The sequence below is a fragment of the Lepidochelys olivacea genome (assembly GCF_965140295.1).
Source record: "Lepidochelys olivacea isolate rLepOli2 genome assembly, chromosome: 7".
Taxonomy (NCBI): Eukaryota; Metazoa; Chordata; order Testudines; family Cheloniidae; genus Lepidochelys; species Lepidochelys olivacea.
Window position 1 is genome coordinate 28,336,806 of NC_140417.1, and position 26,633 is coordinate 28,363,438.

At 39.0% G+C, this 26,633-nt stretch overlaps 1 protein-coding gene across 1 annotated transcript in view; it reads right to left on the minus strand.

Annotated features, from left to right (window-relative positions):
- Positions 1–26,633, minus strand: part of CACNA1D (calcium voltage-gated channel subunit alpha1 D) — a 324,758-nt gene that overhangs the window by 44,411 nt on the left and 253,714 nt on the right. The window contains exons 32-41 of the mRNA XM_084634450.1: positions 21,850–21,888; positions 21,305–21,433; positions 19,890–19,955; positions 18,422–18,513; positions 13,332–13,491; positions 11,788–11,915; positions 11,576–11,672; positions 9,279–9,381; positions 8,292–8,393; positions 2,586–2,716 (exon numbers count right to left, since the gene is read on the minus strand). Coding sequence (XP_084490576.1) covers positions 2,586–2,716; positions 8,292–8,393; positions 9,279–9,381; positions 11,576–11,672; positions 11,788–11,915; positions 13,332–13,491; positions 18,422–18,513; positions 19,890–19,955; positions 21,305–21,433; positions 21,850–21,888 — 1,047 coding nt within the window. The remainder of the gene's footprint in view (positions 1–2,585; positions 2,717–8,291; positions 8,394–9,278; positions 9,382–11,575; positions 11,673–11,787; positions 11,916–13,331; positions 13,492–18,421; positions 18,514–19,889; positions 19,956–21,304; positions 21,434–21,849; positions 21,889–26,633) is intronic.

Here is a 26,633-nt window from a genome sequence, read left to right on the forward strand (position 1 = left end):
GAGATTGGCCTATTATACGCGCCACCTGTGAATTTGGTACTGTGGCTTGAAAACTCACTCAGTGCTTTATGCTATCAGCTATCACATGTCCAAACACACAGCAGGGGGAACACCATCCTGTCATCCTGAAATACCCTCTCATAGTCAAAGTAAGCAGGCATAATAGAGGGACTACCTAGAGCTGACGCATGCATGTGGGTGGAACATGTGCACACCCAATCCAGGTAGTAAACCCAGAGCCCTGCAAGTATTTGCCATTTTAATGGTGCGGTAGCTCTCACTCTGGAGGGCTGATAGATATTTTAGGATCAGGAGGAAATAAACATTTTTTTTTGTAAGGTGAGCTAATTTCTGAGCCTGTAGGTATTAAGATTTCCACTTTAAAAGATTTCCAGTAGTCAGACCAGTAACAGGGTCCCCAGTAGTAAGTAAGGGCCATAAGAAATAAGCCATGCTACCCGAGGGCATGTCTACACTTGGAGCTGTGGATGTGATTCCCAGCTCAAGGAGACACACTTACACTAACTCTCATAAACCTTCCATGCTAAAACCAGAATTTAGCCGTGGTACTGCAAGCCCTGAGTACCTGCACAGGATGTCAGACAGGCATGTACTCAGGATGGTTAACCTCTCCTGCAGCTCACGTTTCTGCAGTTACAGCCTATTTTTAGTGTACTAGCTTGATGAGAGGTAAGGGGATTATGGAGCTGGAAGTCGCACCCACAGCTCAAACGTGGACAGACTGACATGTTCAAGTCCATTTGATTTAGAGAAAGATTTTGTAAACTGAAAATGTAAAATTTACATGTATAATTTTGTCACTGCAACAGTGAAGTAGAGGAATTTTGCTAGTGTCAGGATGTCCAAGCTGACAAGCAGGGCAGGAGATGTGTTATTTACAGAATTTCGATAACTGTACAGTACTGAGCAGTTCCATGAAATCTGAATGCTGTATGTCTCTCTCCACAGTGGTTTGCCAGATAAAAGAAAGGAAAAAACAGAGGGGTATGTTGCAACCATGAGAGAAGAATAATTTTGAATCTATTATTCCATTCTACTTTTCTTACTGATCATAATACACTGTGGTTAGCTAATACACTGTGGTTGGCTAATATTGACATAGTTAGATTTAGACAGTGGGTAGGACTGCCCACGGTTGGGGAGATGGTCCTGCTCCCTTGCTGTCTTTCATCTTGTTTAAGCCCCTCTCCTTTGTGCTGGGAGACGTTCTGATAAGACTTACAACCACACAATCTCACTGAAGTTAGGGGGGCTGCAGATGGCATAAAATTGCTCAGAGTTAGGCCCACCATCTCCCAGGTTTCTCCTCCTCCACTCACCTTCCTATTTGATCTCTCCCAGGCCTCTCTGATACCTTTCATTTTTCTCCCAACCCGAACTCCACTGTTTTTGTTTTTATCTCTTCTCAATCTCCCAGTATTTCATCTCTCCTCTGATATGCAAATACAAGATCTTGCTGCCCTGACATGTCCTATTTTCATATGTCAACTTCCCAGGTGCTATAGTGAATGTCGGTCTGTGCTGCCCCTCCTACCTGTATGTCAACTTGGAAATCAGCATCTAGTTCTCAAGAAAACAATATGTGACCCATGTTAAAATACTCCCTGGTGGAAACTGTTATCAACTGCTTCTCAGGCTAGTGTACTAAAATTCAAGATCAAAATAAGAAGTTATCACTCTTATTAAACCTGTTTAAACTATATGGAGATTTACATAGCATTAATTGAATGTCAGAAAAGTCCTGATCCAACATAAACTGGGAAAAGTGTAACAACTGGGGGTCTTACAAGGGTAGCCTTTTGTTTCAAAGCCCAGTTCACTAATCTAGAAGGCATCTTCCTAGGGCAGAAGTTTACAAACTATAATCTGTGGACCAGTAGTCCATAGACCACTTGCTGGTGGTTTGTGGAGAGCTGGCTGATCAAATGGAACTGTCTCTCCTTGTTTTCGCTTGCTAAATTGTATTAAAAGACAGACAAAAGTACTTTGCAAATATTTATTTTCCATATACACAATTGCCAAAGTGACGTTATATAATTGTAAACAGGAGAGGAGATGGTATATGTGATTATCTGTGGGAAAGGAATTGGACAAGTCATGGGAGAGAAGGTTGTTCCTTAAGATAATCTGTCCATTAAGAGATGGTGCATACTATGAAAATATTTAAGAGTTCCTGCCCTAGGACATTACAGAAACACAAGCAAAAAAACCAGTAGCTTAAAAGAAAGTGGCATGAAGAAGAGAAGGAAAATGACAGCTCAGAAGTGACACTTCATTTCAGCTGACTTATTATCAGCTTTGTCTCATATTTCTGCAATGAACCTATTAAACTTAAGCAGTTTTTATATAACTGCTTGCTACTGTTTTAGTAGCACACCAAGAAAGACATTTTGCACTTACCTTGTTATAGATAGAAAACCTACTTCTTATGTTTTGATGAACGAAGGACCCAAAGTGTCAGTTAAATAAAATCCTTGAGGTACTACCCAATCATCAACAGTCATCTACCTGCTATTTCAAATAAGCTTACAAAATGGTTAGTTAAAATGTAAAAACAAATTCACCTGTAGAGCGATTGTGGTGTTCTTCGCTGGATGTTTCCCCACCAGTCCTTGTTCTTTGCGTTTCTTGAATTTCCTAAAGTAGTCCTGTATCAGGAAGGTGGCATAGAACTTCCCCACGGTTACCTCATCATCTAAATGAACAGACCAGACAGATCTCTCCCAAGTCAGCACATTTCACCAATAGCCTAAACACTCAGATCTGATTCAGGAAAACAAATGTGATGGGTGCAACAAGCACTATGCTTTCCCCTTTTCATAAGATAACCTAAACCTAGCATAAAGCAATATTTTAGCAGACAGTCTAGCTCAATATTAGAATTAAGTGAAGTAGTCCTTAATGTAGAAGAAAACAGAATATTTTACTAAGTTCTAGCAGGTAACTTTTTAATTAAATCATAAACACGTTAGTATCTGCACAGGAGTTGAATTACTGGCTTTGATTACTTTGAACAAATTTATTAAAATCAGAGCTACAGAAACTGAATATGCTCAGAAGATTGACTATATAAAAATGAAATGTCCTGTTTTTAATTTATTCTTGCTCAGTTACTTCCTACCAAACCAAATTTGCACAGTTAACATATCAAAATACAATTTTTGAACTGCACCATCAAAGTGGTCTCAAATCTATTTAACTGTCTTTGTAGTTCCTGTACTAATGCTCCATCAGCATAGTATCTGAGCACCTTTCAGGCAGCGTTATATCTGCTTATTATTGCCAACCAGCAACAAAAATTCTGAAATGAGAATTTAGGGACAAATCCCACAGCTCTCATAAATTCAAAATTAATAAATAAATTAATTAATTAATTGAGAATCTTGTTTGAGTAAGAATTTGCTCATTGGCTAGCATATGACAATAGTAGTATGTATGAGGCAGAACATAATGTTTCCTATAGCAGCATATTGACTCTGAAATGCTAATAAAAGTAAAGGTATGTTTTGCCAGTTAATTATCTAGCTATAATTCAGAAGATACTGTCATTTGGTGAGCAGAATAAAAATGAGCAATTTTTACAGAGTCGGTTTTGTGAACCATACCACACTTTTATATGGAAAGCCCAGTCTTCAAATGCAGGTGCCTTAATAAGATAGCCAGATCCCACATTCAAGTTCTCAGCTCACACTTAACTATGTATATGCTTATTTTATGAGACCAAAGGCCAGTTTGAGCACCTAAATATGGACTTTTGATGTCCTAGTAAGGAATACATATTAGAGAGCTATGGACATCTTATTGCTTAAAAATATCCCATGTTGGGTATTCTTTACTTTCCTGGACTTACTTTTAGAGTGAAGTTTGCTGCCTTATTTGTTTGTTGCCTTCTCTCTTGATATTTTTAACATACTGATAAAGCTGTTTGCAATGCGGCTGCTAATTAACACAGTATTATACCTCAAGGGGAACTGATGTGTTTTAGAATATCTACTTTGCTGTTAGTAGGCCAAATCCTGACGGGTGCTAAGTATCTGTAACTTCTATTGACCTCATTGTGAAAGACAAGTACTTAATACCTCTTAGGATCTGGGTTAGTAGACACAACTGTGACTTCTATTGGCTGAATTTAGAAAGACTATATGAACACTAAATACTATGTCTAGACACACTGTAACATACGTTTGCTGGGAAACATATTGTGGATTGTATATTACACACATTTCAAATGCTCTTCTGTCTTTTTTTGTATCATGTCATACAGTATCACTTTGATTCAAATTGAGTCTCCCTTTGACTTTGCATTATATGTTATCTCATGTCCTGAGAGATCCAACAGGTTAACTGGATCCACTGCTACCTATAATATGGCATCTTTTAAGAATTTAAGTTTAATTAATTTACTCCTTTTAATAATGCTACTGTAAGTGCACATAATATTTCATTTTGATGGTCTGTTTCTGTAGTTAGTTTCAGTAACTACAATGTCCTTTTTAAAAAGCAGTACAGAATTAAATCCATTATGATGACATTTTTATATTTATAGCAGCATCGTTCTCAAACTGAATTCTTTAATTATCTACTGTTCAAAATAAGCTCCTTTCAGACCAATAAATATCGGTGACAGTAAAGTCTGATGTGGGCCAAATTCACCCCAGACAGAACACCATTGAGTTCAGTGGAAATACAGTAAGGATATATTTGGAGCTGCTTTTTATTTTATGTGCCTTTAAAAGTATCAAAGGACAGTAAGGAAAAAACTATTGCTAATTTGTTTAAAGTGGCTTGGGTTGGGAGCCCAGTCTGTTCAACCGTAGCATTCAATGTAGCATCATTGGGCCTGCTCTTGCCAAGTGCTGATGCCTCCTTAAAGGTACTGAGCCTCCCAAACTCCCACTGGCTACAGTGGGAATGGAGGGGGCTCAGCGCCCCACAGGAAGAGCTCATCACTGCACAGGATCAGGTCCTAAGGCAGAATGTTTTTCCTAGACTCTCTGAAGTTAGTTAATCTCTGTGTGAACACTTCCTTTGTTGTACCTGTCATCACTCTTGGCAGCTGTTCAACTGACTCATTGTTCTGTTTTGAATGTTAGGAAGATTTCCCTGAAAGTCATCTAATCTCAACCTTTCTTCTTTAGTTTAATTAAGACCATTACTTCTTGAAATATGTCCTTGCTCCGGCTCCCAACATAAGTCTTTCCCCATCTTTAATATTATTTCCTCTCCAGTGTTTGAACAGAGCTCTTAAGGAAATAATATATGAAATGGTTTGTGAAAAGAACAAATGAGTAGAAATCAGACATTGTATCACATACACTATGGGCCACACTGACAGCATGCCTCAAGCCAGTCCATGATGCTGCACAGCCACTTTTGCACTGCAGCTTTGTGTGCCTACCAGCACTGGCATACACCCAGTAAGATCATTTTTCTGCATTTTTCTGTGCAAATTAGACAGACTGAGTTCCCAGCTGCCTAATTTGTTTATGTAAATGTTAGTGTGTGCATGCAAAAGGGATGCACACATGCTTTTGCAGGCACAGTCAGTTGTATATGGAGACCTGGGTACAGAAAATTTGAGACTGGGCCAAAGGAAGTAATTCTTGACTTTGTTTTTGAGTAACACACATGACTAGAGATGTATAGGCAGGGAAGCAGCTAAGTAGAAGTGATCACACCACAGAGAGATTTTAATTACAGCTAAAAGGAGAGCAAAAGAAATTATTTACATGGAACATATTTTTAAAGAAGGCAGAAAGTGTTAAATGAGATTGAATAGGCTTGGAGGCAAAGGATGGGGGAAATCAGAGGAAAATTCCTTTTCCAGAAAGGAGATGGACCTTAGTGGGTCTTGGGTATGTCTTCCGCCCTAGATTCTCTTACATTAAGAACATTAATTCATGCTAAACACAGCAAACATCTAATATTTTGTCTTTTGCAAGGGACTTTCTTGAGCTGAAATCAGTTGTTAATTACTAATGATTTAATGAAATCTGTTTACAGTAATTTGTAATTTAATTTGTGCTAGTAAATATTTATTTAATTTTTTTATATTGCATCTATGTATAGCTCAGAAAAAATGTAATTTGATTTCTTTCCATTCTGTCAATCAGGGAATTGACTGGTTCTGATCCTGTTGTGCAGGCATACTGCATATGTAAGTATCTGAAAAGATCTAGCCTGCATCAACACAACAAAAAAATACTGCAGAAAAAAATAATAGATTGGCCAATTTAAATACCATTGATGTAACAGATTTTGATACTGAACCGAGATACTTTGCTCATATTTGATTAAAGACTTATTCACTTACAGATTGTTACTTAAACATCAACTTTTGTATTGCTATCTCTTATTTTTCTATTGAATACTGTTTCAGTAAGAACTATTTTATGTTGTATACCAACTATTTTACATTCATACAGATATGAATGTAAAATAGCTGTATTTCTCTTTTCTCCTTTCAGTAGGCTAAGATACCATTGATTTCTGTATTTCACTTACTCATCTAAATCATACTGACTAGGCTCTGCAAGGAAACAAAACAGGACTGAAACAGAAAGATTTGATCTTGTCAAGTGACTGGAAAAAGAACTTGGCCACATGGTCTTATATTTGTACTATACTGTTGTAAATCTTTGGAGACAATCTGTTTTCTACAGTTTTAATGATGGCCCGAATTTTTTATCTTCTGTCCTACCTACACTGAAGAACTACATTTTTGAAGTAAGTATTATGGTACTAGCAATGGATTTTAGTATAACCGAAAGTTAATATACAGCTTGTAATCAGCAATGAAATGAAACCAAAGTTTAAATGGTGAACTATAGTGCAACTGTAGAAGATTAATTCTAAGAATATAATCTTTAAAGATTATCTACGAGATTAATTTATGCAGGCACAGCTAGCTATTCTGAAGCATGCATCCATATTTCAATAAAAATGTAGGGGAATAAAGAGGCAAGAGGCAACACTAATTCCATGCCACCACCCTAAAACAGAATTGCTTCAGAATATTCTGAAAGACTGATAGTTGAAAGGAACAGAGGCTGCAGAAAAAGCTCAAGCACATAGTTACAACAGTAACAAAGCAATTCATATATGCCATGCAAGCACTCAGGTGTAAGGCTAAAAAGAATAGAGTAGAACACACACAAAAAGTTGTTTTAAATGTGCAGTATCAGTTCCCCTTTTGGTAGCCAAATTGTCTACATTTTTGGCATCATCCCCACTTTTAGCTGGCAGCCACCACACCAGTAGCAAGTGGCTCCCTCCAGCGCTAAAGCTAATGCTGCTTCTTGAGTCATGCCGAAGAGCAGTGCAGCCAGCATGCTCTCTCTCCCCTAGAGACTGAGAATGTCACCTTCAGAGAGAGATCAGCCTCCACCACCATCGGGTCTGGGATCTTGAGTCTGCTTCCAAACCTGAGTCTGATCAGTCTTGAAAGTACAGTAAGCTACAAAACATACCAGATGATTACAATGGATCTGTATCTTGGATATCTGGATGTATTACTGGTATGGATGATACTCTGCAACAGATCCTGCACCTTTAAAACTTGAAAAAGCAAGTCAAAAACAGTCACCTAACCCTACAGGATATTACTATGCATGTATATATTGTAAAGAAAAGCTATATATATATATATATATATAATATATAAATATATAACAAAAGATTTGACGTGTCATTTTACAGTACGTAATAACAAGTAACATACATGCCTTGTAGTTCTTGCCAACGTACTGAAATCAGTGGAATTTAAAAATCTATTTATTTTGACCCATATTCCAATCTCAGTTATGCTTGTGTAAATGTGGACCAACTCCACTGTCTGCAGACAGTGGAATTGCTCTGAATTTAAATGAGTGTAACAGAGTGAAGATTTGAGCCTTTTGGCTTAATAAATATAGCAAGATGTTATTTTTTAAACAGGAAATAGAAAGGTTTCAGTTTTCTCCCAGAAATATTCAAAATATAAAAGAATATAAACAAAAATATAATGTTAAGCTTAATTAGTACAAAATATATGTTCTGCTGAATGCACTGAAATCAATTTTATTTCAATTAATTAAAGATATTTTTGCAAGAAAGAAAATTAACAGAAAACCTCTCTTTTCTGTTTCCTCTTTTGATCATCCTGCCATTATATTATCTAACATAACAAAATATAATATCTGATATATTTATTTTGGCATTATAGTTTGCTGTTGGTTAATGACAAAGTTCTGATTTTGCTCATAGTTTATTGTAAAGTTTATCCCACTAACCGCCAGCTGGAGGGACAACTTGATCAAGGAGCTTCATGCTGGTTTTCTTCCAGATTTTCTTTATAACTGCTCTAAGTTCTTCATTTGCCTGTTCTAGGTTACCTGTAGAGAGACAGACAAAATGATTATGCTACACATAACTTAGAAAACAATTACATTTCAGTTAGTGCTGGAATTAATGATTCTTTAGTCTTTACATTGAATTGTTTAGTTTAAAGAAAAAAAAACAAAATGGCTCACAAGGGTGCAAAATACACTCAGATCCAGGAGAAATTAGGGAGATTGAGTTATTCATTTAAATGTATGCAAATTCTAACTAAAATACACAGTGAAAGGGACCTTCTCCAGGTTAGCATGCAGGTTGCAGCCAGAAGCATTGACTAGCTTGGGTAGTAGGATTCCCTTCTCTGAGCTCAGCATATGGATCTGCCACACAATGCTACATACAGAGGCTTATTCTAAGCAGCTTGTTATGGGCAATGGAGCATGAAGTCTTCTGGGGAATGGAGGAGCCACCAGAGGATGGAGAGCAATAAGTAATAAAATACATAGAAAAATAAAAAATTAGAAGGAAAAAGGAGACTGAGACAGTAAATGACAGAACAGAGTGAAGTTGTTTAAGGGTATAGTTATCACAAATCATTTCTTGAAACTTGTAATGTTTTCTCTTAATGCACAGTAATAAAAGTCTGCTAAACCCACTCAGATTCAGCCTCCACAGTATATGCCAGTGTCCTTATCTCACCAAATATAGGTCTGTAACGGTTTCCAAGGTCTCCCTGTACCTCAGCACTCTCATGCAATTTCTAACCGCAGAACCAGAAAAGAACACTCCAGCCATTTGGGAATATAGCCCTCAATCCAAAACCAGTATCAGGCTTGCTGGTGTCCGGCAAGAAGGAATTATGCAGAATATCACATCTCCTGAACTTTTCTTCACCACATATTTTGACACACAAAGTGTCATTTTCACAGATATTATCTTACCTTCTGTTTTGATCTTCAGCGCAGTTCTAACCAAGGCAAATAAAGTAGCATTAAACATAACTGTTCCGTCACTGTTCAGAGGCATGTTCATGGCTACTAACCTCTGTACGTGGAAAAAAGAAAACAAATGAATCTTTTTAAAAAATGAATTCTTGAGGGAATATATTTGGACAACAATGTTTAATTATCTTCATTTATCTAAAAAGCTGACATATATGAAAAGAATAACACCTGACAAGGTATGTAGAAAAAAAAATCATATCCCTTAGCTGATAAACAGGCTACAGCTCTGCAAGAGAGCATTTTTGCTTGACACCAGAAATGAACCATGGCATTCCAAAGATCCATCTCAGCTGTGTACAATTTATAGATGATATTAATAACACAATTTTTTCCAGAAGAGCTGAAAATGTTCGGTGGTTTTCATATTTTAGTCACTAAGCCCCTTTGCAGACATCGGGCCAGGACCTTGGTGAAGGCTGAACTGCACACAGCAGAAAGGTTGGGCAGTGTGGTGTAAATGTAGCTTTGTGTATGCAAAAGCGTATGTTCCTGATCCTGCTGCCTCTGCAGCACCAGACCTCTGGCATTGAGCTAAAGGAATTTGAGGGCTGCTCTAGCTTACGCCAGCTGCTAACAGCCCCAGGAGACCAATAAAAGCAGCTGGGGATCAGAGTAGTGCAGGGGAGTTCTAGTTACACAGCTTTCCCTCTGGCCATGCCTCCTGGTCCCTGCTAGGCCAGCAATGGGGTGGGGGTTGGTGCAGTGGTGCAAGAGCCTCTGCGCTGGCTCTTTGCCACCGGGGATAACCCTGTATTGAGGAGATCCTCTCAGGGACAGTTTTGACAACTTTAGGGCCAGATTGTGCCAGTAGTGCTGCACAAAACAGCTGCACTGCATGAGAGAATTTGGCTCACTGTTGTCAGCAGCTAGCTTTTCTCAGTTGTTCGTATTCATGTGTATGCCCACCCAAGAGCCACATCATCAAAACTGACTTGCAAACGCTACTACATTTTCCAGGAGTGCTTTACACAGTATCACGCATCTCAGACTCATTTAATTAAGTAAGCCAGCGTAATTGGAAAATCAGTAATAACTATGTTGAATCAATCTGGAAAGGACCTCCTGATTCAACTAGGGAATGGCTCTGCATGAGACTTGAATTGTCATCTACTCTATCACCATCAGCATTTTAAGCAGTAATCTCTCTCACAGAAGTGCCTCAGTGAGCTTGATAAAATTACGCTATTTGATCTATCAGAATTTTTTCCTATCCAATTGATATTTCCTCTGTTCTAGTGTAGTACCATGTCCACACTCCGAGCTGGGGATGCGATTCCTCTGCTCGCGCATACATGCTTGCGCTAGCTTTCCTCAAGCTAGCCAGAGTATAAATAGCAGCGGAGACACTGTGGCATGAGTAGTGGCAGTGGAAGCATAGCTTAGCCATGCCAAGTACATACCCACTAGTTTCAGGCCCCCGTGCAGAACTCCAACCCTTGATTAACAAATTGAGGGATGGAGTGCTCTCTCCTACACTTGTGTGTAGGCCTGAAAATGGAATTTCTGAGAATTTTTCTCTGTGAAATAATTCCTAAAGAATGTAAAATGAAAACAGAACCATTTTTATCACAATTAGATGTTTAACATGTTCAGAAAAACTGCAGGGGTTTTGTAAATCTGACTTCTCTCCTTCTGAATGCAGGTAGCAAAAAGGCATCCTGGGGAAATGAGCTTATGTCATACATGCAAGGCCACTTGCAATCACTAAGTTAAAAAAAAGTAAACATTAAGTAAAAGCTGGCTTGCCCTCTAAAAGAGACTATTTCTCCATAGCAAAACCCAAGATTCACTGCCAAGTATAAGAGCTGCTATGGTCTCTTGTAGGTACATAGTTAAGTAGCACAAATGACGTTTGACTGAAGGTTTATTGAAGAAGAAAAAAAACATATTGTTTTGTATTTCGTTGGTAAAATGATGTTTTAGCCAGTTTCTTGGAAATACACATAAACTATGATAATGAAAATAGAATAATGATACATTTATACAGCCACTTCTTTAATCCTAAAGTGCTTTATGTTGGTATAACTACACTGAAATCAATTCACTGAAATAACAAACTGATTTGAGTGGGCAGAATAAACCCAGTGCAAAACTGGAGTAATTCGGTGGTGAATGAGAGCTTATCAGAGGGACCATTTCCCCCACCCATGAAACTGGACAGCATTATCGTGGTAATGCAGTAAAATTATGAACTATGGAGAAAAACAACAAGGGGAACTTATTTTAAGACCTACCTTGCACGCCACTCTGTGGGGGCATAATTTGCCAAAACCAAGTGGAGGCTGAATGCGTCGCAGCAACGTAACTACATCAAGATGCTTTATTCTTCCCCTACAAAAAATACGTACCAGTTGTCACATTTATATGTGCCTCTGAAGAAAGTCTTTAACACTTTACTTTTATATATTCATTAGGGATATTTGGGCAGAGAAATGATCAAACTTACTTTGCTTCAGGATCATATTCTGACCATATTCTTTTGAATTCATCCAAATGATGTGGACCCAGAATAGACCAGTCACGTGTCAAATAATCAAAGTTGTCCATGATGACAGCCACAAACAGATTGATAATCTAAAAACAATTCAAAATTTATATTTGCCTTCATTTTGCTGGCATATGTGTTTATATGAAATAACTTAACTTTCAGCAGAGTTAGACTTCAAGCTGGTTAAATAGTATCAGTGGATACAAGATTTGATAAATATTAAACTTTCTCCAGCAAATATGATATTATTATTATTTATATTGACATAACATATGCAATCTTGTCCTGCTGCTATCCATTCAGAATACTGCTGCGTAGATAATTTTTAAATTATCATTTCCAGTTGCTTTGACCATGTCACCTCTCTCTCTGAATCCTTCTACCAGCTCTCTCTTCTCTATCTTCTCAAAAACTATTTGGCATCACTTTCAAGGCCCTTCATGACCTATTCTCACTCTGCTTAGCATCTCTCATTCAGTACTGAAGGTCGACTCCTGCCTCTGATTGGCCCATTTTGTCAGCCTCTATCGTCCAACTGTTACATTTTCAAACAAGCATCCTTGTTCCTTATCCCAGGCTGACCATCATGCCAGGGAGAAGCTTCTAATAAACCCTTAGAAATCCATCTCATTATCCTTGTTTAAAACCCTCCTTAAAAATCTACTTTGCCATGAGGTACAAAAATCTTGACAATGGTTAGCCTGCTTGTGAGCTGATATCACAGCCTATTATGCTGGCAATATTGTCTCAGGTTAAGTCTAGACTGCAGCTGGGATTCCAGCCTAGGCAGACAGACTCACACTAGTGGGACCGTAGCTAGCACATTAAAAATAGCCTTATAGATGTTGCAGCTCAGGCTGGAGCTTGGGCCCTCAAGTCTAGGAGGCCAGGTGGGCTTGAGAGCTGCGCTCCAGCCCAGGCTGCAGTGCCCATACTGCGATTTTTAGAGGATTAGCTCAAGCACCACTAGCTGAACTCTGTCTACCTGGGCTGGAAGGTTCACTCCTAGCTGCCCGGCAGAGATTCTCTCAGTGTCTCCTCATACTCCCGTCAGTCTATCTGTATCTGTTGTCTCTTGTCTGATACTTAGACTATAAACTCTTGGAGCCAGGGACTCTTTGTTCTGTGTTTGTACTGCACCTAGCACAATGGAGTCCTGGTAAGTGAACAGGGCTCCTAGATGGTATGATATAGTACAAATCAACAATAATGATAAATTATCATAGCATATTTCATATATCTTGGGACCCAATCCTGCAAACTGCTACTCCTGCACATGTGGCAAGATTGACGTCAATGGGACTTCACGCTGGAGTAACTATAACTGCTGGTAGGATTGGGCCTTTAGTTTGAACTAAAGGACTTGGGTGTCCTTTTGAAACATATAACGCTGAAAAAAATATTTTACAAACTGGATTGTGGATCTGGGTTTTTGTTGTTAGCTTATTGTCCAATCAAAATGCTAAAACTCACTTGTGTTTGTGGACACTAACTGGACTCACCAAAAATGCACAAAGCATGTAAAAACTGATGAAATAAATAATTGCAAAGTTGCTTCCACATGTGAATTCTTCTCCTGGATTATAATCAGATTCTGGATCACAGCGTTTTCCAGGCAAACAAGCCAGCATGATTTCCTGCCATGCTTCTCCAGTCGCACACCTTTATTAGGGCACAAACAAGACAAGATCCATCAAAAATTATTGTTTCAAAATGAGCTCTCCATTAGCATTCTAGCACTAGTTTTTAACTCCAGAAGAGGGCTGGTAGTGTAGTGTATAGTGTGGGATGTGTGTGTGTGTGTTTGTGTGTGCAGCTAGAACCCACAGAATTTATTTGAGAATGGTGCCTGTGGGATAGTGTTTCAATATCCAGAAAAAACCTTGCTGTCTAAAAGTATGTCTGCGTTCCACCTGGGGACGTGATTTCCAGCTTGAGAAGACGTGCTTGCACTAGCTCTCAATGAGTTAGCAAACAAAAAACAGAACGTAGCCGCAGCAGTGTGGGCGGTAGAATGGGCTAGCTGCTCCAAGTGTGTACCCATCTGAGACTCTGCAAACATTGTCTGGGCAACTAGCCCACCCTACTGTTCATGCTGCCACAGCTACAGTCTATTTTTAGCATGCTAGCTTGAGCTGGGAATCACACCTGCAGCTAAAAGAGTTGAAAATACCCTAAAAGATCACACAGAAATATATGTTGTGGGTTAGGAGTTGCATGTTAAATCCTGAAAAATAAGCTGTGTCATCTTGAGTTGTACTGGACTGTTTCATGGTGTCCCTGTATTGGAGTTGGAGGAGATAGAAGAGATTGGCTATCACCTAACCACTGGTAATGTCGGCAGGTGTCTTAATCAACATCAAAGCTGTGGTCTTCCCATTAGCTTCAATCCAGCAGGGATCCGACCCTCTTTGGCTGGAACTGAAATAGCTCATGAGGCTGGGACTGAGTTCTATAATATCCTCTTCCTTTTGAGGCTAAGCGTTGCTGCCATTACAAATCATTACATAGTGCTTCTGAGCAATTATTGGTTTATTAGCTATAATTGAATCAACCTGATAATTAGATTAATTTGATACTAACCCACTTTTTTTTCCGTATGTATTTTATGCTTTTGCTTAGTTATTTAGTTTAGTTAATGAAATACTATATACAAATTTGGAAGCCCGTGCTGTTTGGCTGTTCCTCCCCAGAAGTCAGGTTTCTGAACCCAAGAGGTCCCTAGGGTAAACAAGAGGCAACTGTGTGACCCACCTACTAGTGGTCCATAGAACTGCCCCTACAGGGACAGTTATGGGAGGACTGAAGTAGAACACTTGGTTTTTGAGGGAAAATTGATCATCTCTCTCTATAAGCAACATGAGTTCCAGAACCTTTGAGGGACTGGTGTGGTGGATAGGAACTGGTCAACCTAAAGGCTGACCAGTTACCCATGAATTGTATACACCTCACACAGTGCTTACTACCTTGAGTAGTCTCACTGAAGTCTGAAGGGACATACTTATAGTTGGAAGCACTATGCCAAGCTGAGTTTGTAGGAGCGGACCCCTCGTTCGGTTATTTTTGTTTCTAATGTGTCACTTGCTTCTCTCCATACATACTACTGTGCTGAAGGAGTTTGTTGTACTTTAGTGTTCAGGATTGGCAGAAGAGAAGCACCCTGAATGAGGAGACAGAGGATAAGGCTGGAAGAAGCTGGCTCTTTCTGGCAGGACACCATATACAGTGTTCATTATACATACTCTTATTATAGCCGATTAACATTTTCCAAAGGGGGAGGAGGCAAACACATATTTGTGTGTGCAAAGTGCATAAAGGTAACTGACTGTGCCTAAAGTACCTGCATGCCAAGTAATTTGTTTGTGAGTACATTTTTTGATTTATGCCTGTAAACGTGGTTTATTTATGGCAGGCCTACCAAAATGCCCATCTGTTGGTAATTTGCTTTAAAATATGTTGTTTTCTTGATGGATCATATTCTCCATTCACTTATACCAATGGAATCCCAATCAATACTTGGGGGGGGGGGGTTGCATGGCTGTAACTGAGGCCACCCTGCTCCCTTTTAGCGTGCTGTAGCACATCTGTAACCTCAAAAGTACATGGGGTAAATAAAAGAGATGAAAAAATTAAGTCAGAACAGAGACCAAAGCTTGGTTAATAACCCATAGAGGTCAAAAGTGTTACAATATAAATGGAAAGGTGAAAAATAGAATATTTGGATAAATGTATTAGATTAGCAAAGATTTTCTATTATTTAATAGTGCAAAAGGAGACTAAAACCACCATCCCATGGATCTGTTGAATTTCGAGTAACATAAATGTGTTAACAATTGTTATTGTTATTTGCCCAAATTTGCTAACCTGAGTGTGGCTTTGATGGGGCCAGACAGCAACTGAGATACCCCCTTTGGGTTAAAGGGCTTGCAGGTGAGGGGAACATCCTTCTTGTCTTCACCCAATTTATTCAGGTGAGGACAGAGCCACACTTTGTTGAGGGGGGAGTTGCACGCTGACAAGGGGGTACACTTTTGTGCCTACCCATCCCATTGCCATTAGAGTCCTCAAGCAGTACATCAATCTGGATCCACTCACTCCTAGCTGGGGTTCAGAAGTGGCTTCGCAGGCTTGGGCTGCCAGTGTGAGACACCCTTTTCCAGCTTCCCTTTCACCTCCCTTTAGATCAGCAGTTTTCAAACTTTTTGAGCTGAGCCCCCGCTTTGAATTACAATTACAGATTTTGAGCTGAGCACCGCCACAACCCAGAGAAAAATAGACACAATACCTCCTGCCCCACGCAACTTGGGTTTTCAGGGTGGGGGAAGGCACATGCAACAGTCTCCGAGGGCAGAGCCAGCGCTGGGCATGGAGGCTGCTGGCAGTGTAAATCGGCACAGCTGCGGTGGATGTTGACACTGACCCATAGGCTGGGTGCCCCACTGAGGTGAATCGCGGGTGGAGGTGGTGCTCCCTCCTGAGCCCCACCATGCAGAGCTGAAACCCGAGCTGCCTAACATCACCTCTTGCCCCCTTGAACGTTCCTCAGTGCCCCCTATGGGGGATGTCCCAGAGTTTGTAAACCTCTGCTTTAGATGATTTGTCACGGGGGTGGCCAATCACCCTTGTGGGTTGTCATAAATATAAAGCGAAGGGTAACCACCTTTCTGTATACAGTGCTATAAAATCCCTCCTGCCCAGAGGCAACATCCTGTTACCTGTAAAAGGTTAAGAAGCTCAGCTAACCTGACTGGCACCTGACCCAAAGGACCAATAAGGGAACAAGATACTTTCAAATCTTGGGGGGGAAAGGCTTTTGTTTGTGCTCTTTGTTTACATGTTTGTTCTCTCTTGGTACTGAGAGAGGCCAGACAGAAATCCATCTTCTCCAACCCATCCTAATCCAAGTCTCCAATATTGCAACCAGTATAGGTAAACCAGGCAAGGCAGATTAGTTTATCTTTTGTTTTATGTGAATTTTGCCTGTGTTAAGAGGGAGGTTTATTCCTGTTTTCTGTAACTTTAAGGTTTTGCCCAGAGGGGGAATCCTCTGTGTTTTGAATCTGAATACCCTGTGAAGTATTTTCCATCCTGATTTTACAGAGGTGATTCTTTTAGCTTTTCTTTAAATAAAATTCTTCTTTTAAGAACCTGATTGATTTTTCATTATTCTTAAGATCCAAGGGTTTGGGTCTGTGTTCACCTGTACAAATTGGTGAGGATTATTATCAAGCCTTCCCCAGGAAAGGGGGTGTAGGGCTTGGGGGGATATTTTGGGGAAAGATGTCTCCAAGTGGGCTCTTTCCCTGTTCTTTGTTTAAAATGCTTGGTGGTGGCAGCATACTGTTCAAGGCCAAGGCAAAGTTTGTACCTTGGGGAAGTTTTTAACCTAAACTGATAAAAATAAGCTTAGGGGGTCTTTCATGTGGGTCCCCACATCTGTACCCTAGAGTTCAGAGTGGGGAAGGAATCCTGACATGGGTTCTGAGGGATTTTTTCCCACAATACAGAACTGCCAAACTGCTTTGTGGTGTTTTTCATTTCCCTCCTGGCAAGTGTGGTTCTGGGCTTCACTGAGTTAATTGGCATGACTTGTGGCTGGTGATTTCCAGTGCAGATTGTAGATTAGCACAAATAAACTTGGGACCCTTCACCTCACTTGAGGTCTTGACTTGGTCCTCAATTTTTTAAGCAATTTGAATTAAAACAGAAAGAAGGTTCCTCTTATTGTCTGAAGCATTTTAGCAAACAGCGTTTGATCAGGAAATGTCACATTAGATATTGTATCTGAACTACTGCCACATGACATTTTTATCTAATAATTTAGATGTTCCTTATCTCTTGATAAGATAAGATAACAAAGGACCTTCATTGTTCAAAGTTAATTAGGTAACACCATGGAAATATCAGTACTTGAGTACATCCAACGTATTGAAAAATCTTTTGTTGACTTTTTTGTGATCAAAATCCTTAGGGTGAAATTGTGGCATGAAGCGACAGTCCTACATTGGAGTAGTGTAGAACTGGATCCCCACAGAAGGCATTCCGTTTTAGGGATACTCAATCCCCCTGGTGTTCCTGTCAAACACAGCTGCATTGACACTGTAAAAGAGGATTCAGCACGCAGTCCCCTTACCCTTAGCAGAGGCTAGTCACAACAGTGGATCACAGCAAGTGAAGTCATCATGTCCCCACTGTGCTTGGCCCCTGTGTATGAGGGGCCCAATGGAGGCCAAGTCTCCTTTCACCCTCTCTATCCCTTGCACATTCAGGCTTGGGACAGGTATATTCCAGCCCTTAATGCATCAAGAAAATTACAATACATTTCCCATTAGATATTATTCATGGTAGCTCTCTTAACAGACTGAGTGACTTTAGGTTATTCTTCTGTACACCTTGTACACTCTTAAGACTATTCTGTGCCAGTGAACAGTAGAAAGTATGGCAGAAAGGATTACATACCGTCACACTAAATTACTTGTAACTTTCAAACAGATTTTAAGCAAACTGACATTACACAAGCTAGAAGAGTCTTCCAAATGTCAGTTTAAGAACCCGCAGGCGCTAATAAAAGCAAAGATTAAAATATATTTACCTGAACAAAAGCAGGACTGCTTGGGGAAAAGTCTGAAAATTGTTGTTTCTGTTAATTTGGTTATTGTCCCTCATGGCAACTTTACCAAATACCTGCAAGCAGAAGTCGGGATCCAATATTATTTTTGATTCCATTCTACATAATTTTGTCTAAATGAACAGTGGCCATAATCCAGCAATTTAAATTAGCATCTCTATGTGTGAAAAACAGTTTTACAAATTTCAGAGTAGCAGCCGTGTTAGTCTGTATTCGCAAAAAGAAAAGGAGTACTTGTGGCACCTTAGAGACTAACCAATTTATTTGAGCATAAGCTTTCGTGAGCTACAGCTCACTTCATCGGATGCATACTGTGGAAACTGCAGCAGACTTTATATATACACAGAGAATATATACACAGAGAACCAGCAGGACAGTGGGGTGGGAGGAGGTATTGTTTCATATTCTCTGTGTATATATAAAGTCTGCTGCAGTTTCCACGGTATGCATCCGATGAAGTGAGCTGTAGCTCACGAAAGCTTATGCTCAAATAAATTGGTTAGTCTCTAAGGTGCCACAAGTACTCCTTTAGTTTTACAAATATGATAATTGCTTCGTCTGATTTCTTCACTTCTTCCATGGTAATAATGCAAATCTGACAACATGCAGTAAATATTGCATGAATAGATATTTAAACATTTGGTGCAACATCATTGAATCTATTATTACACATTTTATGCATCCTCCTGTGTGCTGGGTCAGATTATGTTATCTTTATTATTTATATTACACTAGCACCTAGTGGTCACAACTGAGATTAAGATCCCATTTGTGCTTAGTGTTGCATATACTCATAGTAAAATATAATCCCTCTATTAAAGACTGTGCAATCTAAATAGACAAGACAGACACAGAGCAGGGAACTGAGGCACAGAGAGTTTAAGAAATTTGCCCAAAGTCATATAGTCAGTCAGTGGCAGCACAGGGAATTGAATCGAGAACTCCTGAGTTCAAGCCCAGTGCTTGACCACTTGACCAGCCTTCCTTTCCCAATACAGTATTTCAGATATTATATTATATTGTATTATATATGTATGTGATATTACAGTATATTAGAGACCATTATCCTACCTATTTTAGGAAGATTAATATTATTATGCTATATATGCATAATGTCAGATTAAAAATCACAAGGGCATCTGTCCCGTTCTGGTGAATGATGGGGAAAAGGGGAGAATTAGAAAGGAAAGCCACTCCATATAGGATGTTCCTCACCCCAGCCTAACTGTGGAGACTTCCCTCTTTCCTGGGCTGTGCCAAACTCTTATACCCTTTGGGGACACAGGAATTTACATGGGGATCATTCTAGCACACAGATCTAGCCTAATGTCTTTATTAGCATGGGCAAAACCCTAGTGTCATGGGAAAGAACAGTCCATCAGCAGGAATATGGCAACATACTCATTTTCAGGGGCAAATTACTCATAATTACCTGCATTCCAATAACAGCATAGATGAAAAACAGCATAGCTATCAGAAGAGCAACATATGGCAGAGCCTAAAACAATGGGAAAAGCCTTCTATTAATTTTTAGGTTTCAGAGGGGTAGCCGTGTTAGTCTATATCAGCAAAAACAATGAGGAGTCCTTGTGGCACCTTAGAGAATAACAAATTTATTGGGCATAAGCTTTCGTGGGCTAGAACCCACTTCAATAGTGGGTTCTAGCCCACGAAAGCTTATGTCCAAATAAATTTATTATTTTTTAATAATTTTAATTTATGGAGCTTTTTTTTAAAAAAAAAAATTTAGCCCTTCTATACAGATTTATCCAAGATTTTAGTTTTTGTACAAATTATTAAAATGTCGGAAAAGAGCTCAAATCACTTAATACTCTTCCATGTACAATGGGGACATTTTTAGAGTTTATAGCCCATTTATAGAGATTTTGCCAGAATCTCTCCTGCTGGCAAAAGCCCTCCCAACCATAACATGCCCTCCCCCAAGATACACCCCTATGCTGGGGTGGAAGAGGGAGTTTAGTCCAGGTGAGAGCTACCCTATGCTAGGGGAACTCTCAGCTAGTTCCTTAGAGACAGATTAGGCCACTTTGCTCTGTCTAAGCAATGTAGAGTAGCCACAGGAGGGGGCAGAATCTGAACTGACATGTAATATATGCACTTCTGTGGCATGGATGGCAATTCCACTCTTCAGAACCAGCATATTACAACCAAATAATAGATATTTCAGATGATTTCTGCCAGAAAGATATTTCTTTATTTCAAAACATCAGTTCTATTTTATTTTAACTACAGTTAGCTCCAGATTCTCCAAAAACATAAACACTTAATATTATACATGCCAGTAGTTCGACTGATTTCATGTGCATAAGTGTTTGCAGTTTCAGGACCTTAGACATCTATCTGTTAAAGAGGTAAATACCTCATTTACATAATCACAAAATTAAAGCATTTGAAGACATGTTCATATCCCTCTGAGAATTTTTGATCCCAACAAGCACTGGTAAGCATCTATCTTTAGTTATGTATGCTGTAGGTGAACATAGTCTACATAAATATGTCATACATAACCTATTGTGCAATTGTATGAAAAGCCATCTTTAGAATTACAAAGTCACTTCTAGAATAAGTACTCTGATCCTTATAGATCTCATTGTAAAAACTAAGATTACAAGACTAAGGGTAAAATCCTGGCTGCACTGAAGTCAATAGCAAAGCTTTTATTGACTTCAGTGGGGCCAGGATTTCATCCCATATACTTTAAATTCCATGTAATGAGAGGTAACATATAATTACTAGAGTAATATTTTGCTACTTGCATCCTGAGCCATAAAAATTAAATTTGATTTATTTGTAATTAAAAGGCAGATTTAACATTATCATGCTCACCTGAAATGACTTAATAAATGTCCACAACAATGTTCTGATTCCTTCACCCCTGCTGAGAAGCTTCACCAATCGCATCACCCGGAAGAGACGGAAAAAAGTGATGGAGATTCTAGCGCTGTCTTCAGAGTTCTGAAGGGTATCACGGAGAAGTGAAACCAAGTAAAAAGCAGAACATGCAACACTTTCAGAAAAACAACAACAAACGCAATGGTGAAAGAGGTAAGATTTGAAAATGTACTTTAGGGTCTTTTCATCTTTATAAGCATGATATGAAAGGAAAAAATACATGCGAAGAACACAGGATCTGTAGAAATGCTTCACACATCACATGCATTTCCAAGTTTCCTAGTTTGTTAATAGGACCATGTTGGGTTCATTTGTAGTAGAGTTCAATAATACACTGACAACGAATGCAAACCACTGCATACACCTTGCTAGTAGGACAATTATGAAAAATACAGAAAAATTGGTGGGAAAAATAGGCATGGTAAAAAGAATAAACTCAAGTAGAGGTACAACCACTGGGGTCAGTTTACTAATCTTACCCCAGACTCATCAGTGGTGACAGTTTCAGTTGGCTTTGGCTTTAAAAAATTAAGAACATTATATATTAAAATCAAACAAAAGATAAAAAAAATTAGTTCAACTTCACCATAAATAGGAGGAAGGACATTCTGAATTTCTAAATGTAAATTAACAATTTTTGTTTGTAAAGTACATACTTCTTGGATAAACATGGTTATCCTTATTACAAAATACTTCTTAACGTTTCCTATGACATTACTGGTTGAGTAAAATCAAATACTACAAGCTTACTATCAAAAAGCTAAATGGAGTCACTGTAAACTAAATACAAAATAGGACCTAACTCTGCTTCCATGCAAGCCAGCGTGAGTTTTGCCACTGTCTTCAGTGGGAACAGGATGTTTCAAATTGTAGATATAAACAATAAGTGAAACTGGAGACAAAGACTTCTGTGTTAACACATCATCTCAAAGTGCCTTTGCTGATGAGCAATTTTTTTAGGTTTAATTCATCCTTCACTGGTTGTCCAACCATGTTCTAATCACTGGGTATTGATAATATCACATCAGGAGTTTCTTAAAGTGAAGTGACTCACTGAATTATTTAACTTAACTATTCTTTGCTCAACATTCTTCTCTGCAGCGCTTAACAGAAACAGATACTACTTTGCTAGAGAGAGAAACAAACATTTTTAATGCAGTTGACATTGTTAGGAAGACGCCTTTGCTGCAAGCTTTGTCATTGCCAATTTCTCTTTTATTCCTATCCAGGCATGTTTTGAGTTTGATTGTTAAATAAGTCTGTTAGAATTTCAAAGTCTAAAAACTATCCATCATAGATCTAATAATTTACATGTGGGGCAGCTAGCCCCTCCTGTCGCTCACACCACTGCAGCTCCACTACTATTTCTAGCACACTGCTAGGTCAGAGCTAGCACAAATATGCCTTCCTGAGCTGGGCATTATACCTCCAGCTCAAAATGTAGAGGACTTTATATCTACCTGCTCCTCCTGTTGTTTTGCCACATGATTGCACAACAGTTTGACACCATTTTCCCTGATAGAGTCATTCTTACTAAGGTGACCGTTTGCACTGCCCACAGAAGGCTCTCCTTATCAGTTTAACATGGAAAGAAAAGCAGCTCTTCACTCATGAAAATATTTTGGTTAAAATAATAAATGTATGTTGGTCCAGTCTGTGGCATTTACATCTCTGCCCCAAGCAGCTTCATCCCAGGAGGAACACTGGGGAGACTGTACTTCAGGCACACAGTCTCTTCTGGGGAATCTCTGCACAACAGGTGTGTCTGTGTGTACCATATGCTCCATCCTATAGAGAAGATTGCTTCCCCCACCCCCAACACCCCACCTGGAATTTTATACATATTTGACAATTGTGGCCCAAATTCTAGGCTTCCTCTACTCATGGGAGGAGGAAAGGGAGGTAGAAAACCACTCCAAGGTTCTCCTTGAAGAGTTTTCCCCAGATGGTTCCATCAGAATGAAGTGATGATGAGGACAGAGTAGGCAGAGTTAGCACTTCCTAGGAATGAACATAGGGTTTCACACTCGGAACCTACAGATCCCTGGCAGAATAATACATGTGTAGGCTCTGGGCTTCCATGCTGATTCTGAAAACACTGCCCGCGCTCCAGCACTTAGCCAGTGCAACTCCACTGCAGCTGTGCAAAACAAACACCAAAATATGAGAGCCCATTACAGCCAGATCATTACTAGTAATATTAAGAGTCTAAATGTTGTGTCTTTTGCTTTTTAGACAACATAGGTACTATGAAGGGACCATAAGGGGACCGTGAAATCAAAATAACCATGTTTTCTAACTATATACAACCTGCAAATCCTATCTAACTATATACATTGCTGCTGTGGCTGGGTTCTAGTAGTTTCTGAAACACAGAAAACAGTAAGGCATACTAAAGGCATTAAAAGCTATTTAAAAGGATACTACCCAATTCCTAAGCACTGCACTAATGCTAACTAAGGGCTAGGTCCTGTCCTCAGAAATATGAGCAGACAACACCATGAACAGCACCTTGTAAATCAGATACAGTGCCTGTGCTCTGTAAGCATTTGTACAAAACACACAGAGAGGTTAAAAGAAAGAACAATGATATCAGATCATTGCTGCATAGGAAACTCACTGAATATATATAAAAAAGAACCCTCAAGATAAATCATTTACATAGTGACCTACTTAGATCAGCCACAGATCTACATACAGACACACAGCTTGTCAAAATATTGGTGCACTTGTTATTTTCTACAGAAATAACAATTCTTTTTCTGAACCTCTTAAAAATAAAGGGCCATGGAGCTAGGAAGATTTACACCAGTTGAAGATCTGGTCCAAAATTAGAAAATCTTCCTTGTATACAGTGTTGTTGTAGCTGTGTTGGTCCTGGCATATTGGAGACACCAAGTGGGTCAGGTAGTATCTATTACTGGACAAACTTCTGCTGGTGGGAGGCAAGCTCAAAACAACATCAGAGAAAGTGGGTAATATTTTGTGTTTGCCAGCTGTGACAAGATCTCTTTACACATCTAAAGAGTGGGAGTTAAGATAGTAATTATAAAAGAGACTGTCCAGGACAAGGATGACCAATGTATTGGATAGCAGGCTTGAGCTCCATCTTTTCCATGTGTTATGATTTAATAAGTACTTAATTCCTATTCCCGAACAGCAAGACAAAGACTAGATTACCAAATTTGTATGTGAATAGTACCACTGCGGGTGCTCAAGAGAAGACGAGTGTAAAATCCCTCTGTTTGTTTTCCTATCTAAAGGACATTTGTGTACACGCACATTCTCCTCTCATAATTCATCTCTTCCCCCAGCTTCCTTAGTCTAAGTAGTCTTAATCCTTTATTTGTGACAGCTAATCTGCAACTGCTGGAGAGGGTTATGATGTCATAGACAAGGGATTATGAATTATAGATACTGGTGAGAGCAGGCCAGGAATAAGAAAAGAAAACATCCTCCTTAAAATGACATACAGTAAAATAATAACTAGTATAGGGCTTGGCATTAAAAACCAAAAATGAAAACATATTTCTGATGTAGTGTTATTTTTTTCTCTAGAGGCCAAAAACATTCAACATTTGTCCATTACAGGAGAGGCACTTTCAATACCAAAGCTTTAAAATCAGACTCTTTTTATCTAATCTCTCTCTCTCTCTCTCTCTCTCTGTGGCATTTATAACACATCTGTCAGGGTAGTATCTAGGTGTCTACTAAAATGAATGACTGTAATGAATGTAACTGTGTGATAATTCATAGAGTACACACATACACACTGAGAAGAAAAAACTTCATTTAAAAGGGATGAATGTGGTTAAGGGTAATATACATCCATTGCAAACCTTTAAAAGCAAGGAATGTCAAGGTGTGGAACATCTCTTAACTGTAGCCTAAATGTCCACACAGCATGTTTCTACTGACAATGAGTCAGTGCATCTTCCCAAAAGAACTTCCTTCCACCTCCTGCTGATAATCGCCCTAATAAAAAATCTTAATTACAATCTCTGCAACATTAACTAATACTCACTGTTTATATATGTGAACAGACTAAGCAGGTGGCATGTTATGTGTTTGTGGTACAAGTATGAGGTTATAATTAAGGTTTTGGGGTTGGGCAGAGAGGGCTCTTTTTGACTTTGCATGTTGACAAAGGTGTGAGTTTGAAGAACTACTTCCTGTAGGCAGCCTGTTGAAACCTTCTGCCTCAACTCCTCTGATGAAAAGGGTATATTACAGGCATCCAACCACACTGAGCATTGACTGGCGTATGTCTGCCCAATCTGGTGGGGGTTTGTATTTGAAATCACCTTTTGTATCAGATTACAATGACGTGATTTGAGATTTGGTTTGTCACTCAATTTATCAATATTTGTCTTGGGAATAAAGCTATGGGATAAGGCACACTCACAATTACTGACCCAGATTCTGCCTTCTGCCTTCCTTGATTGCCTCACTGCACATAACGGGGTGGCCAGGTATGCATAAGGTCAGAGTTTGGCCTAACGTTTCTATCTTTTCTCTCAGCCATGCTCCAACTACACCAAAAGCCTAATTCATCAAAACATTTCAACATGTTCAATTTTCAGCACGTGATAAAGTCCATGCTTATTAATTGTGTTTTAATAACATGTGGTTAATAGCGTTTTAATTGCCTGGCCATTCTTATGTTCTGGTGACTCACAGGCCAAGTTAGCAGTTTTCTTTAAGATTAACTGAGAACAAACCTTTCCCTTACACTTTCTGATCCAACTATTCACAACCTGCTAACAATCTAAAGCCATATTTTTGTTGTTGCATACAAAGAGGTAAATATATCTCTCAATTACTTCAGTTATTATCTCAATAATAACTCCTCTGACATCTCTCACCCTGCAGTGAAAGTAAAGTGACAAATAAACCTCCTGACTTTAGAAATGTATATCTTTTAAGATACACTATATCAAACTGTAAACAATGCAAAACTGATTGCATCATGCATTTGAAGCAAACTGCAGTTCTGTGATAAAAATTTAAAATATACAGATGTACACATGTGATATGAGACAGTAGATATGAATAGACAGTGTAGATCAAATGCTTCCTGTTATAGAAGTGTACCAAAGGGCACTACATTATGCCAGGGTGTGATGCAGTAATTTATTGATATGATGCAGCAGGACACATCTGAGATACAAATATATGATGACAAGAACATAGTTTAAAAAAGGTTTCAGAGTAACAGCCGTGTTAGTCTGTATTCGCAAAAAGAAAAGGAGGACTTGTGGCA